Genomic DNA, 13,559 nt, shown 5'->3' on the forward strand with positions numbered 1-13,559 from the left:
TAATAGATGGTGGATCACAGGTGAATCTTATTTCAAGGAGAATGGCAGATCTGCTATCTCTTAAACAAAGGTCACCGATTGAAATATCTGGAATCGGAGGAAAGATATCAACAGCAATTAGATCAACACTAAAGCTCTCATCCTGTACATCAGGGTTTGAAAAACTATTAGAGGTATTTATTATGCCCACAGTCATTACAGACCAACCGTCAGTACCGATTACAACCGATCTTAATATTCCCGAGGGACTGCCGTTAGCAGATCCTGACTTTCGGCAACCAGGACCCATTGACCTAACTTTAGGGGTTGAAGTATTTTCTCGTGTAATTACCGGTGAACTTCTTGAACTAGGACCTAATAAACCTTTGGCACAAGGCACAAGGCTTGGTTATGTAATCACAGGTTATCTCAATAAAGAAGCCTCATCTGATACGGAAATCAACCCCAATCTAATAGAAAACAGAGATGATTTTGCAGGACCGAACGCTGCTTATGAGCCAACGAAAGATAAAAATCCGATGAATATAGAACCGACGTCTCATCAATTCAAAACCTACAAGAAGGCTGACTTTGGTTCAACATTTCTAAACTTAACCAAGAAAGATCTTAGTTTTGTTGCAGAACGTCCACATACCATAGACGTGCCAAATGATCAAATTCTACGAGGGCACAATTTCAGTCCCCACGGTAATGTAAATTTTATCGCAAAGGGGAGTGTTCAGCAGCATCAAGAAGATGTGAAGGACCTGAATCACAAACAGGAACCGCCGCAGTTGAAGATCCCCCGTGGTCAATGATTTGTTAGGTGCTTTCTATACAATTCGGCCAAGGGCTGACCGACATCACGCCTTTAATTGAGGGTACCCCTCAATGGGGGGGAGAATGTTCGTACCCAAAGGTACTCAACATGACCACACCCAACAAATCAAGCAGTAGCCAAATTGGGAACAGTACCAGGCGCTCAGTAGCACTCACTGCAGATGAGAATTGCTGATCAGCATATTATATCATATGTCTCACTAACTCACCATCTCACCATCTCACTGTCACAACGATACGCTGACCCGCCAATGCAGTCAGCACATTTGCGGTGTCAGCCGAGCCAACTACGCAACTGCTACCGTAATCATAATTCCCTGACCTACTTTAGAATATAGCTTATTTCACTAACCATTACACTAAGCTTCCGTGTTCTAAGTAGAATATAAGCAGGTATCAAATGAAGAATAAATCAGTTATCAACACACCTCATAACTCCGCGGTTCTACTTCCTACCTCTAGGAATAGGGCTCGTAATACACTATCTCAACTAGCAGCTCACCCTCAGCGCAGTTCAGCATCGCCTGTGGTCCGGCATTGTAGTAACCATCGTTACCATTGCCGCGACGCGATCGTCCTGCAGGTGTCTACTTCGGTTAGGCACAAACAGTACAAATCGGTCCTTTTCAGGACCACAAATTACAATCAATGAGATACTAATTTTTATCTGCAGGCTTCAACGTTAAAATAAAAAAATAACTTTTCGACTCGTTCCTTCGTAAGTGGAGTTAATAATTGTATGTAACTTTTTGTTATTTGATAGAAATTAGAATTGATAAAATCAATAAATATTGGATTGGGTGGGGTTTTTAATGCGATGGAGCTGCTATGCGGCAGGGATGGTCAAGACTTTCAAGCATCAGAAAAAAACAAAAAAAATATTACATGCGAGATGAACAAAAATTAGCTAGGCTTGTGAATATATTTGCTTAATAAAACATAAACAGATTTAAAAATACATTTTTTATATTTTCTTTTTAATGTTAAGTGCAACCTCCACGATATTTTTATATGGGACACAAAAAAAACTGCTTATAGGTATATATATTCCTGAATTTATATATCGTTTTTTGTAATATTAGATTTATTTAATAGATTAGATTCAATTTGATTGTACTTTTGGTATTATCACGTTTTTCAAAAATTTTCGTTATAAATGTCGGCATGTTTTTAGAAAGGGAGGGTTATGTGGGACAACCACGATCAACATTAGACATTCAAGCATCAATAAAAAATCGAAAAACTTTTAAACGCTATCTGAAAATAAATCATATGCGTTAATGAATGCATAATGCTTTATAAAAAACAAGAAAAATATTATTAAGTATATTTTTTAGATTTTTTTCTTTAATGTTAACTTGAGTGCGGCCTCAATGGGATTCATACATGAAACACATATTAGCAAATTTTGTAAAAACTGCTTATAAACATGAATCCAATGCTGTACTGTCTTGAGCAAAGACATGATATATCTAAGAAAACATCGAATAAATACAATATTTTAAAAGATTTATATTTTTAACAGTCAGAAAACCATTGCCGAATGTAGCTTGATAGCCAACTTCGTACGTAGCCAAGGGACAACTTGGAACAAGTAATAAAATACCTAAACTAATGATAAGTAAATATAATTGTAGTACTTATTTAAGTAAAAGGTTCAAATTTATTTTTTCATTAGCAAGTTACAAAATATTTTTAAGATATCATATTTTAAAATGGGTTTTTAAGAAAATTGCTCATGTTACGAATGTCTATGTTGAAGTTGATAAGGCAATAAAAGGTCGCAAAAACAAGATACTTACATTTTGAAAACATTACCTGCTTAATAGATCATTTAAGAATGTAAAACAATAAAAAGATTGTTAAGTTTTAGAATCTTAAGCACTAAAAATAAGAAAATATGTTTGCACTTCAAACAAATAATAGCAGAGCAAATGCCTGATGTTAAAGTGCTCTCCTCCTCGATTCTCATCCGAACGAAGGAGGTTGGTAATAAGCGCGCGGCCCATTTTCTATACGAAAAAGTGTATTTTAGTGAAGAAAAATGTCTGATTCTGCAGTTGCAACGTCCGCTTCCCCAGTGGCTGCCCCGTCAGTGTCAGTTGAGAAGAAGGTGGCCACCAAGAAGGCATCTGGATCCGCTGCCCCAAAGATGAAAAGGGCTGCTGCCCCGCCATCGCATCCGCCAACTCAACAAATGGTGGACGCATCCATCAAGAATTTGAAGGAACGTGGCGGCTCATCGCTTCTGGCAATTAAGAAATACATCACTGCCACCTATAAATGCGATGCCCAGAAGCTGGCTCCATTCATCAAGAAATACTTGAAATCCGCCGTGGTCAATGGAAAGCTGATCCAAACCAAGGGAAAAGGGGCGTCTGGCTCATTTGAACTGTCGGCCTCCGCCAAGAAGGATCCGAAGCCGAAGCCTGCGTCTGCTGAGAAGAAGGTGAAAAGCAAGAAGGTAGCCGTCAAGAAGACCGGATCCACCGCCAAGAAAGCTGCCGCCGGAGCTGACGAGAAGAAGCCCAAGGCTAAGAAGGCTGTTACCACCAAAAAGACCGCAGAGAAGAAGAAAACCGAAAAGGCAAAGGCCAAGGATGCCAAGAAAACTGGAACCGTAAAGGCGAAGCCAACAGCAGCGAAGGCCAAGTCGATCGCAGCGAAGCCAAAGGCGGCGAAAGCACCAAAGGCCAAGCCAGCGGCGTCTGCTAAGCCCAAAAAGGCGGTGAAAAAAGCAGCTGCTCCTGCTACCGCTAAAAAGCCGAAAGCCAAGACTACGGCTGCCAAGAAGTAAATTGTGCAAAAGTACAGTACCTGGTACCTGCTCGCAATCGCTATTTTAGATTTCGATATCTGAAATTAGTTTAAACAAGCCCTTTTCAGGGCTACAACGTTCGTTAACAAGAGAAAGATACTTTCAATTTAAAACTTTGTACATTTTACTTATCCAATTATTTTGTTAGGCCGTTAGCATTTTTTTTTTAAAGAAGTGTGGCCGCATTGATTTCAGCAGCTGTACCAGAGTATCTTAAAATGCAAGTCAAAGAATGTTCCTCGCCACTTTTTGCAGAAACTCGTTATCAATCGATGTTCATGATTTAATAACTATACTATAAAGCTCCAGAATAAGTTTTTCAGAAAAAAAAACACAAATTGAACTTATATCACGAATTTGATTGGCAAATGGTATATTGAAAATGTAGTTTCTTTGGTAAAATGTGTTGTGGCCCTGAAAAGGGCCGTTTTGGATCTTTCTGCCCATACGCAGCAAGAGAAAATTACTTGGAGCTGGTGTACTTGGTGACAGCCTTGGTTCCCTCACTGACGGCGTGCTTGGCCAACTCTCCGGGCAGGAGCAGGCGAACAGCCGTTTGGATCTCCCGACTGGTTATGGTCGAGCGCTTGTTGTAGTGAGCCAGACGAGACGCCTCGGCAGCAATGCGCTCGAAGATATCATTCACAAAGCTGTTCATGATGCTCATTGCCTTCGACGAAATGCCGGTGTCAGGGTGGACCTGCTTCAGGACCTTGTAAATGTAGATGGCGTAGCTCTCCTTCCTCTTGCGCTTCTTCTTCTTATCGGTCTTTGTGATGTTCTTCTGGGCTTTGCCAGCCTTCTTGGCTGCCTTTCCACTAGTTTTCGGCGGCATTATTCACTTCACTTATGATTTCACAAACACAACTCACTGATCATAATGGTGCCCAAGCGCGTTCAGCTTTATACTTTTTTTCGAGCAATGTTTTCAGGTCTAAGGCACCCACCCCTAAATGAACGCGCAGGCAGACGCAAAAGTATAAATATGTGGCTACCCGGGGCTCGTCGAGCATTCGTTTTCAGTGTGTAAAGTGAACTAAGTGAAATACTCGTAAAGAAAAATGTCTGGTCGTGGAAAAGGTGGCAAAGTGAAGGGAAAGGCAAAGTCCCGCTCTAACCGTGCCGGTCTTCAGTTCCCAGTGGGCCGTATTCACCGTTTGCTCCGCAAGGGCAACTATGCCGAGCGAGTTGGGGCCGGCGCTCCAGTTTACCTGGCTGCTGTGATGGAATATCTGGCCGCTGAGGTTCTCGAATTGGCTGGCAATGCTGCTCGTGACAACAAGAAGACTAGGATTATTCCTCGTCATCTGCAGCTGGCCATCCGCAACGACGAGGAGTTGAACAAACTACTCTCCGGCGTCACCATTGCCCAGGGTGGAGTGTTGCCCAACATCCAGGCTGTTCTGTTGCCCAAGAAGACCGAGAAGAAGGCTTAAACGTTTTAAATGCGGAGCCTACTACATACTTGTACATAAAAAATAAAACCCAACCGTCCTTTTCAGGACGACCAAGTTTTTACCAAAGAAGTGAAGATTTTCCAATACGTATATTATATCATTAAAACAAGAAATGTCGTTGAATAGCACTTGGTCAGAAATAAGATCTGGAATGTTCTAAGAAGTTCGTCGCCAAAAAGACGCATTTCCGTTAATGCTGTATCTGCAAGCGGTACAGCCTCTACAAAATACATACCTGAACCCATACCCATTTGAAATTTAATTTTGGTTCAATGCAATATGTATATGCAGTATCAACTTTCGAGTTCCCGGTCAGTATGCCAATAAATCAAAAAATTATTTGAAAATTTGTCTCCTTCGAAAATTTGAATGGTGGTCCTGAAAAGGACCGATTGCTGAATGAAGTACAAGCTGTACTAGTTTTTTAACCGCCGAAGCCGTACAGGGTGCGGCCTTGCCTCTTCAGAGCGTACACAACATCCATGGCTGTGACAGTCTTCCTCTTGGCGTGTTCGGTGTAGGTGACGGCATCGCGGATAACGTTCTCCAAGAACACCTTCAGAACGCCACGTGTTTCCTCGTAAATGAGTCCCGAGATGCGCTTCACACCGCCGCGACGAGCCAAACGGCGGATTGCTGGCTTAGTGATACCCTGGATGTTATCCCGCAGCACTTTGCGATGACGCTTGGCGCCTCCTTTTCCCAAGCCTTTGCCTCCTTTACCGCGACCAGTCATATTTCACTATTTTCTACTGTTAACACACTGCACGAAACGAAAGTCACTGAAGAACTAATTCCTGATTTTCGACGCACTCTTATTTATACCTAAAACCCCAGAAACACCGCTCTCTGCTCGACAAGTGAGATGGCCTCTGCTTCCCTCTCTTTTCAACCCTCCTCGTTTTGCTATATAAGTAGGTAGCAAATGCAGCTATCGTTTATTGTGTTTTGAAACGTGAAGTGAACGTGAACTCGAAAATGGCCCGTACCAAGCAAACCGCTCGGAAATCGACTGGTGGCAAGGCGCCACGCAAACAACTGGCTACTAAGGCCGCTCGCAAGAGCGCACCAGCCACCGGAGGCGTGAAGAAGCCCCATCGGTATCGCCCTGGAACTGTTGCCCTGCGTGAGATCCGTCGATACCAGAAGAGTACCGAGCTCCTGATCCGCAAGCTGCCTTTCCAGCGTCTGGTGCGTGAAATCGCTCAGGACTTCAAGACTGACCTGCGATTCCAGAGCTCGGCAGTGATGGCTCTGCAGGAAGCTAGCGAGGCCTATCTGGTTGGCCTCTTTGAAGATACCAACTTGTGCGCCATTCATGCCAAGCGTGTCACCATCATGCCCAAAGACATCCAGTTGGCCCGTCGCATTCGCGGCGAGCGTGCTTAAGTGTGCGTGCTGCCAATGCGCTAACATACTTTGTACAAATCGGTCCTTTTCAGGACCACAAATTACAGTCAATGAGATACAAATTTTTATCTGCAGGCTTCAACGTTAAAATAAAAAAAAAACTTTTCGACTCGTTCCTTCGTAAGTGGAGTTAATAATTGTATGTAACTTTTTGTGATTTGATAGAAATTAGAATTGATAAAATCAATAAATATTGGATTGGGTGGGGTTTTTAATGCGATGGAGCTGCTATGCGGCAGGGATGGTCAAGACTTTCAAGCATCAGAAAAAAACTAAAAAATATTACATGCGAGATGAACAAAAATTAGCTAGGCTTGTGAATCTATTTGCTTAATAAAACATAAACAGATTTAAAAATACATTTTTTATATTTTCTTTTTAATGTTAAGTGCAACCTCCACGATATTTTTATATGGGACAAAAAAAAAACTGCTTATAGGTATATATATTCCTGAATTTATATATCGTTTTTTGTAATATTAGATTTATTTAATAGATTAGATTCAATTTGATTGTACTTTTGGTATTATCACGTTTTTCAAAAATTTTCGTTATAAATGTCGGCATGTTTTTAGAAAGGGAGGGTTATGTGGGACAACCACGATCAACATTAGACATTCAAGCATCAATAAAAAATCGAAAAACTTTTAAACGCTATCTGAAAATAAATCATATGCGTTAATGAATGCATAATGCTTTATAAAAAACAAGAAAAATATTATTAAGTATATTTTTTAGATTTTTTTCTTTAATGTTAACTTGAGTGCGGCCTCAATGGGATTCATACATGAAACACATATTAGCAAATTTTGTAAAAACTGCTTATAAACATGCATCCAATGCTGTACTGTCTTGAGCAAAGACATGATATATCTAAGAAAACATCGAATAAATACAATATTTTAAAAGATTTATATTTTTAACAGTCAGAAAACCATTGCCGAATGTAGCTTGATAGCCAACTTCGTACGTAGCCAAGGGACAACTTGGAACAAGTAATAAAATACCTAAACTAATGATAAGTAAATATAATTGTAGTACTTATTTAAGTAAAAGGTTCAAATTTATTTTTTCATTAGCAAGTTACAAAATATTTTTAAGATATCATATTTTAAAATGGGTTTTTAAGAAAATTGCTCATGTTACGAATGTCTATGTTGAAGTTGATAAGGCAATAAAAGGTCGCAAAAACAAGATACTTACATTTTGAAAACATTACCTGCTTAATAGATCATTTAAGAATGTAAAACAATAAAAAGATTGTTAAGTTTTAGAATCTTAAGCACTAAAAATAAGAAAATATGTTTGCACTTCAAACAAATAATAGCAGAGCAAATGCCTGATGTTAAAGTGCTCTCCTCCTCGATTCTCATCCGAACGAAGGAGGTTGGTAAAAGGCGCGCGGCCCATTTTCTATACGAAAAAGTGTATTTTAGTGAAGAAAAATGTCTGATTCTGCAGTTGCAACGTCCGCTTCCCCAGTGGCTGCCCCGTCAGTGTCAGTTGAGAAGAAGGTGGCCACCAAGAAGGCATCTGGATCCGCTGCCCCAAAGGTGAAAAGGGCTGCTGCCCCGCCATCGCATCCGCCAACTCAACAAATGGTGGACGCATTCATCAAGAATTTGAAGGAACGTGGCGGCTCATCGCTTCTGGCAATTAAGAAATACATCACTGCCACCTATAAATGCGATGCCCAGAAGCTGGCTCCATTCATCAAGAAATACTTGAAATCCGCCGTGGTCAATGGAAAGCTGATCCAAACCAAGGGAAAAGGGGCGTCTGGCTCATTTAAACTGTCGGCCTCCGCCAAGAAGGATCCGAAGCCGAAGCCTGCGTCTGCTGAGAAGAAGGTGAAAAGCAAGAAGGTAGCCGTCAAGAAGACCGGATCCACCGCCAAGAAAGCTGCCGCCGGAGCTGACGAGAAGAAGCCCAAGGCTAAGAAGGCTGTTACCACCAAAAAGACCGCAGAGAAGAAGAAAACCGAAAAGGCAAAGGCCAAGGATGCCAAGAAAACTGGAACCGTAAAGGCGAAGCCAACAGCAGCGAAGGCCAAGTCGATCGCAGCGAAGCCAAAGGCGGCGAAAGCACCAAAGGCCAAGCCAGCGGCGTCTGCTAAGCCCAAAAAGGCGGTGAAAAAAGCAGCTGCTCCTGCTACCGCTAAAAAGCCGAAAGCCAAGACTACGGCTGCCAAGAAGTAAATTGTGCAAAAGTACAGTACCTGGTACCTGCTCGCAATCGCTATTTTAGATTTCGATATCTGAAATTAGTTTAAACAAGCCCTTTTCAGGGCTACAACGTTCGTTAACAAGAGAAAGATACTTTCAATTTAAAACTTTGTACATTTTACTTATCCAATTATTTTGTTAGGCCGTTAGCATTTTTTTTTTAAAGAAGTGTGGCCGCATTGATTTCAGCAGCTGTACCAGAGTATCTTAAAATGCAAGTCAAAGAATGTTCCTCGCCACTTTTTGCAGAAACTCGTTATCAATCGATGTTCATGATTTAATAACTATACTATAAAGCTCCAGAATAAGTTCTTCAGAAAAAAAAACACAAATTGAACTTATATCACGAATTTGATTGGCAAATGGTATATTGAAAATGTAGTTTCTTTGGTAAAATGTGTTGTGGCCCTGAAAAGGGCCGTTTTGGATCTTTCTGCCCATACGCAGCAAGAGAAAATTACTTGGAGCTGGTGTACTTGGTGACAGCCTTGGTTCCCTCACTGACGGCGTGCTTGGCCAACTCTCCGGGCAGGAGCAGGCGAACAGCCGTTTGGATCTCCCGACTGGTTATGGTCGAGCGCTTGTTGTAGTGAGCCAGACGAGACGCCTCGGCAGCAATGCGCTCGAAGATATCATTCACAAAGCTGTTCATGATGCTCATTGCCTTCGACGAAATGCCGGTGTCAGGGTGGACCTGCTTCAGGACCTTGTAAATGTAGATGGCGTAGCTCTCCTTCCTCTTGCGCTTCTTCTTCTTATCGGTCTTGGTGATGTTCTTCTGGGCTTTGCCAGCCTTCTTGGCTGCCTTTCCACTAGTTTTCGGCGGCATTATTCACTTCACTTATGATTTCACAAACACAACTCACTGATCATAATGGTGCCCAAGCGCGTTCAGCTTTATACTTTTTTTCGAGCAATGTTTTCAGGTCTAAGGCACCCACCCCTAAATGAACGCGCAGGCAGACGCAAAAGTATAAATATGTGGCTACCCGGGGCTCGTCGAGCATTCGTTTTCAGTGTGTAAAGTGAACTAAGTGAAATACTCGTAAAGAAAAATGTCTGGTCGTGGAAAAGGTGGCAAAGTGAAGGGAAAGGCAAAGTCCCGCTCTAACCGTGCCGGTCTTCAGTTCCCAGTGGGCCGTATTCACCGTTTGCTCCGCAAGGGCAACTATGCCGAGCGAGTTGGGGCCGGCGCTCCAGTTTACCTGGCTGCTGTGATGGAATATCTGGCCGCTGAGGTTCTCGAATTGGCTGGCAATGCTGCTCGTGACAACAAGAAGACTAGGATTATTCCTCGTCATCTGCAGCTGGCCATCCGCAACGACGAGGAGTTGAACAAACTACTCTCCGGCGTCACCATTGCCCAGGGTGGAGTGTTGCCCAACATCCAGGCTGTTCTGTTGCCCAAGAAGACCGAGAAGAAGGCTTAAACGTTTTAAATGCGGAGCCTACTACATACTTGTACATAAAAAATAAAACCCAACCGTCCTTTTCAGGACGACCAAGTTTTTACCAAAGAAGTGAAGATTTTTCAATACGTATATTATATCATTAAAACAAGAAATGTCGTTGAATAGCACTTGGTCAGAAATAAGATCTGGAATGTTCTAAGAAGTTCGTCGCCAAAAAGACGCATTTCCGTTAATGCTGTATCTGCAAGCGGTACAGCCTCTACAAAATACATACCTGAACCCATACCCATTTGAAATTTAATTTTGGTTCAATGCAATATGTATATGCAGTATCAACTTTCGAGTTCCCGGTCAGTATGCCAATAAATCAAAAAATTATTTGAAAATTTGTCTCCTTCGAAAATTTGAATGGTGGTCCTGAAAAGGACCGATTGCTGAATGAAGTACAAGCTGTACTAGTTTTTTAACCGCCGAAGCCGTACAGGGTGCGGCCTTGCCTCTTCAGAGCGTACACAACATCCATGGCTGTGACAGTCTTCCTCTTGGCGTGTTCGGTGTAGGTGACGGCATCGCGGATAACGTTCTCCAAGAACACCTTCAGAACGCCACGTGTTTCCTCGTAAATGAGTCCCGAGATGCGCTTCACACCGCCGCGACGAGCCAAACGGCGGATTGCTGGCTTAGTGATACCCTGGATGTTATCCCGCAGCACTTTGCGATGACGCTTGGCGCCTCCTTTTCCCAAGCCTTTGCCTCCTTTACCGCGACCAGTCATATTTCACTATTTTCTACTGTTAACACACTGCACGAAACGAAAGTCACTGAAGAACTAATTCCTGATTTTCGACGCACTCTTATTTATACCTAAAACCCCAGAAACACGAGCGAGTCCGAACGATATGTGCGTCCCGCTCTTCGCTCACCGCTCTCTGCTCGACAAGTGAGATGGCCTCTGCTTCCCTCTCTTTTCAACCCTCCTCGTTTTGCTATATAAGTAGGTAGCAAATGCAGCTATCGTTTATTGTGTTTTGAAACGTGAAGTGAACGTGAACTCGAAAATGGCCCGTACCAAGCAAACCGCTCGGAAATCGACTGGTGGCAAGGCGCCACGCAAACAACTGGCTACTAAGGCCGCTCGCAAGAGCGCACCAGCCACCGGAGGCGTGAAGAAGCCCCATCGGTATCGCCCTGGAACTGTTGCCCTGCGTGAGATCCGTCGATACCAGAAGAGTACCGAGCTCCTGATCCGCAAGCTGCCTTTCCAGCGTCTGGTGCGTGAAATCGCTCAGGACTTCAAGACTGACCTGCGATTCCAGAGCTCGGCAGTGATGGCTCTGCAGGAAGCTAGCGAGGCCTATCTGGTTGGCCTCTTTGAAGATACCAACTTGTGCGCCATTCATGCCAAGCGTGTCACCATCATGCCCAAAGACATCCAGTTGGCCCGTCGCATTCGCGGCGAGCGTGCTTAAGTGTGCGTGCTGCCAATGCGCTAACATACTTTGTACAAATCGGTCCTTTTCAGGACCACAAATTACAGTCAATGAGATACAAATTTTTATCTGCAGGCTTCAACGTTAAAATAAAAAAAAAACTTTTCGACTCGTTCCTTCGTAAGTGGAGTTAATAATTGTATGTAACTTTTTGTGATTTGATAGAAATTAGAATTGATAAAATCAATAAATATTGGATTGGGTGGGGTTTTTAATGCGATGGAGCTGCTATGCGGCAGGGATGGTCAAGACTTTCAAGCATCAGATAAAAACTAAAAAATATTACATGCGAGATGAACAAAAATTAGCTAGGCTTGTGAATCTATTTGCTTAATAAAACATAAACAGATTTAAAAATACATTTTTTATATTTTCTTTTTAATGTTAAGTGCAACCTCCACGATATTTTTATATGGGACACAAAAAAAACTGCTTATAGGTATATATATTCCTGAATTTATATATCGTTTTTTGTAATATTAGATTTATTTAATAGATTAGATTCAATTTGATTGTACTTTTGGTATTATCACGTTTTTCAAAAATTTTCGTTATAAATGTCGGCATGTTTTTAGAAAGGGAGGGTTATGTGGGACAACCACGATCAACATTAGACATTCAAGCATCAACAAAAAATCGAAAAACTTTTAAACGCTATCTGAAAATAAATCATATGCGTTAATGAATGCATAATGCTTTATAAAAAACAAGAAAAATATTATTAAGTATATTTTTTAGATTTTTTTCTTTAATGTTAACTTGAGTGCGGCCTCAATGGGATTCATACATGAAACACATATTAGCAAATTTTGTAAAAACTGCTTATAAACATGCATCCAATGCTGTACTGTCTTGAGCAAAGACATGATATATCTAAGAAAACATCGAATAAATACAATATTTTAAAAGATTTATATTTTTAACAGTCAGAAAACCATTGCCGAATGTAGCTTGATAGCCAACTTCGTACGTAGCCAAGGGACAACTTGGAACAAGTAATAAAATACCTAAACTAATGATAAGTAAATATAATTGTAGTACTTATTTAAGTAAAAGGTTCAAATTTATTATTCATTAGCAAGTTACAAAATATTTTTAAGATATCATATTTTAAAATGGGTTTTTAAGAAAATTGCTCATGTTACGAATGTCTATGTTGAAGTTGATAAGGCAATAAAAGGTCGCAAAAACAATATACTTACATTTTGAAAACATTACCTGCTTAATAGATCATTTAAAAATGTAAAACAATAAAAAGATTGTTAAGTTTTAGAATCTTAAGCACTAAAAATAAGAAAATATGTTTGCACTTCAAACAAATAATAGCAGAGCAAATGCCTGATGCCAGGCGCACAGTTAAAGTGCTCTCCTCCTCGATTCTCATCCGAACGAAGGAGGTTGGTAATAAGCGCGCGGCCCATTTTCTATACGAAAAAGTGTATTTTAGTGAAGAAAAATGTCTGCTTCTGCAGTTGCAACGTCAGTGTCAGTTGAGAAGAAGGTGGCCACCAAGAAGGCATCTGGATCCGCTGCCCCAAAGGTGAAAAGGGCTGCTGCCCCGCCATCGCATCCGCCAACTCAACAAATGGTGGACGCATCCATCAAGAATCTGAAGGAACGTGGCGGCTCATCGCTTCTGGCAATTAAGAAATACATCACTGCCACCTATAAATGCGATGCCCAGAAGCTGGCTCCATTCATCAAGAAATACTTGAAATCCGCCGTGGTCAATGGAAAGCTGATCCAAACCAAGGGAAAAGGGGCGTCTGGCTCATTTAAACTGTCGGCCTCCGCCAAGAAGGATCCGAAGCCGAAGCCTGCGTCTGCTGAGAAGAAGGTGAAAAGCAAGAAGGTAGCCGTCAAGAAGACCGGATCCACCGCCAAGAAAGCTGCCGCCGGAGCTGACGAGAAGAAGCCCAAGGCTAAGA

General features: G+C 41.7%; 5 protein-coding genes across 5 annotated transcripts; 2 read left to right on the top strand and 3 right to left on the bottom strand.

Moving 5' to 3' along the window:
- Positions 1 to 5,466: 5,466 nt before the first annotated feature.
- On the bottom strand, positions 5,467 to 5,867 carry LOC119561540 (histone H4). The gene has a single exon (XM_037875190.1). It carries the CDS (start codon positions 5,828 to 5,830, stop codon positions 5,519 to 5,521), a length of 312 nt encoding a protein of 103 aa, XP_037731118.1. The 5' UTR covers positions 5,831 to 5,867; the 3' UTR covers positions 5,467 to 5,518.
- A 2,082-nt stretch (positions 5,868 to 7,949) lies between these two features.
- On the top strand, positions 7,950 to 8,702 carry LOC119561521 (histone H1-like). The gene has a single exon (XM_037875172.1). The coding sequence runs from the start codon at positions 7,950 to 7,952 to the stop codon at positions 8,700 to 8,702; it is 753 nt and encodes a 250-aa protein (XP_037731100.1).
- Positions 8,703 to 9,067: 365 nt separating this feature from the next.
- LOC119561541 (histone H2B) lies at positions 9,068 to 9,734 on the bottom strand. The gene is made up of 2 exons (XM_037875191.1): positions 9,596 to 9,734; positions 9,068 to 9,541 (listed from the first exon to the last, which is right to left on the bottom strand). The coding sequence occupies exon 2, from the start codon at positions 9,388 to 9,390 to the stop codon at positions 9,187 to 9,189; it is 204 nt and encodes a 67-aa protein (XP_037731119.1). The 5' UTR covers positions 9,391 to 9,541; positions 9,596 to 9,734; the 3' UTR covers positions 9,068 to 9,186.
- A 50-nt stretch (positions 9,735 to 9,784) lies between these two features.
- Positions 9,785 to 10,159, top strand: LOC119561522 (histone H2A). The gene has a single exon (XM_037875173.1). The coding sequence runs from the start codon at positions 9,785 to 9,787 to the stop codon at positions 10,157 to 10,159; it is 375 nt and encodes a 124-aa protein (XP_037731101.1).
- A 393-nt stretch (positions 10,160 to 10,552) lies between these two features.
- On the bottom strand, positions 10,553 to 10,953 carry LOC119561539 (histone H4). The gene has a single exon (XM_037875189.1). The coding sequence runs from the start codon at positions 10,914 to 10,916 to the stop codon at positions 10,605 to 10,607; it is 312 nt and encodes a 103-aa protein (XP_037731117.1). The 5' UTR covers positions 10,917 to 10,953; the 3' UTR covers positions 10,553 to 10,604.
- Positions 10,954 to 13,559: the final 2,606 nt, after the last annotated feature.

This window comes from Drosophila subpulchrella, unplaced genomic scaffold (genome assembly GCF_014743375.2).
Source record: "Drosophila subpulchrella strain 33 F10 #4 breed RU33 unplaced genomic scaffold, RU_Dsub_v1.1 Primary Assembly Seq358, whole genome shotgun sequence".
Lineage (NCBI taxonomy): Eukaryota > Metazoa > Arthropoda > Insecta > Diptera > Drosophilidae > Drosophila > Drosophila subpulchrella.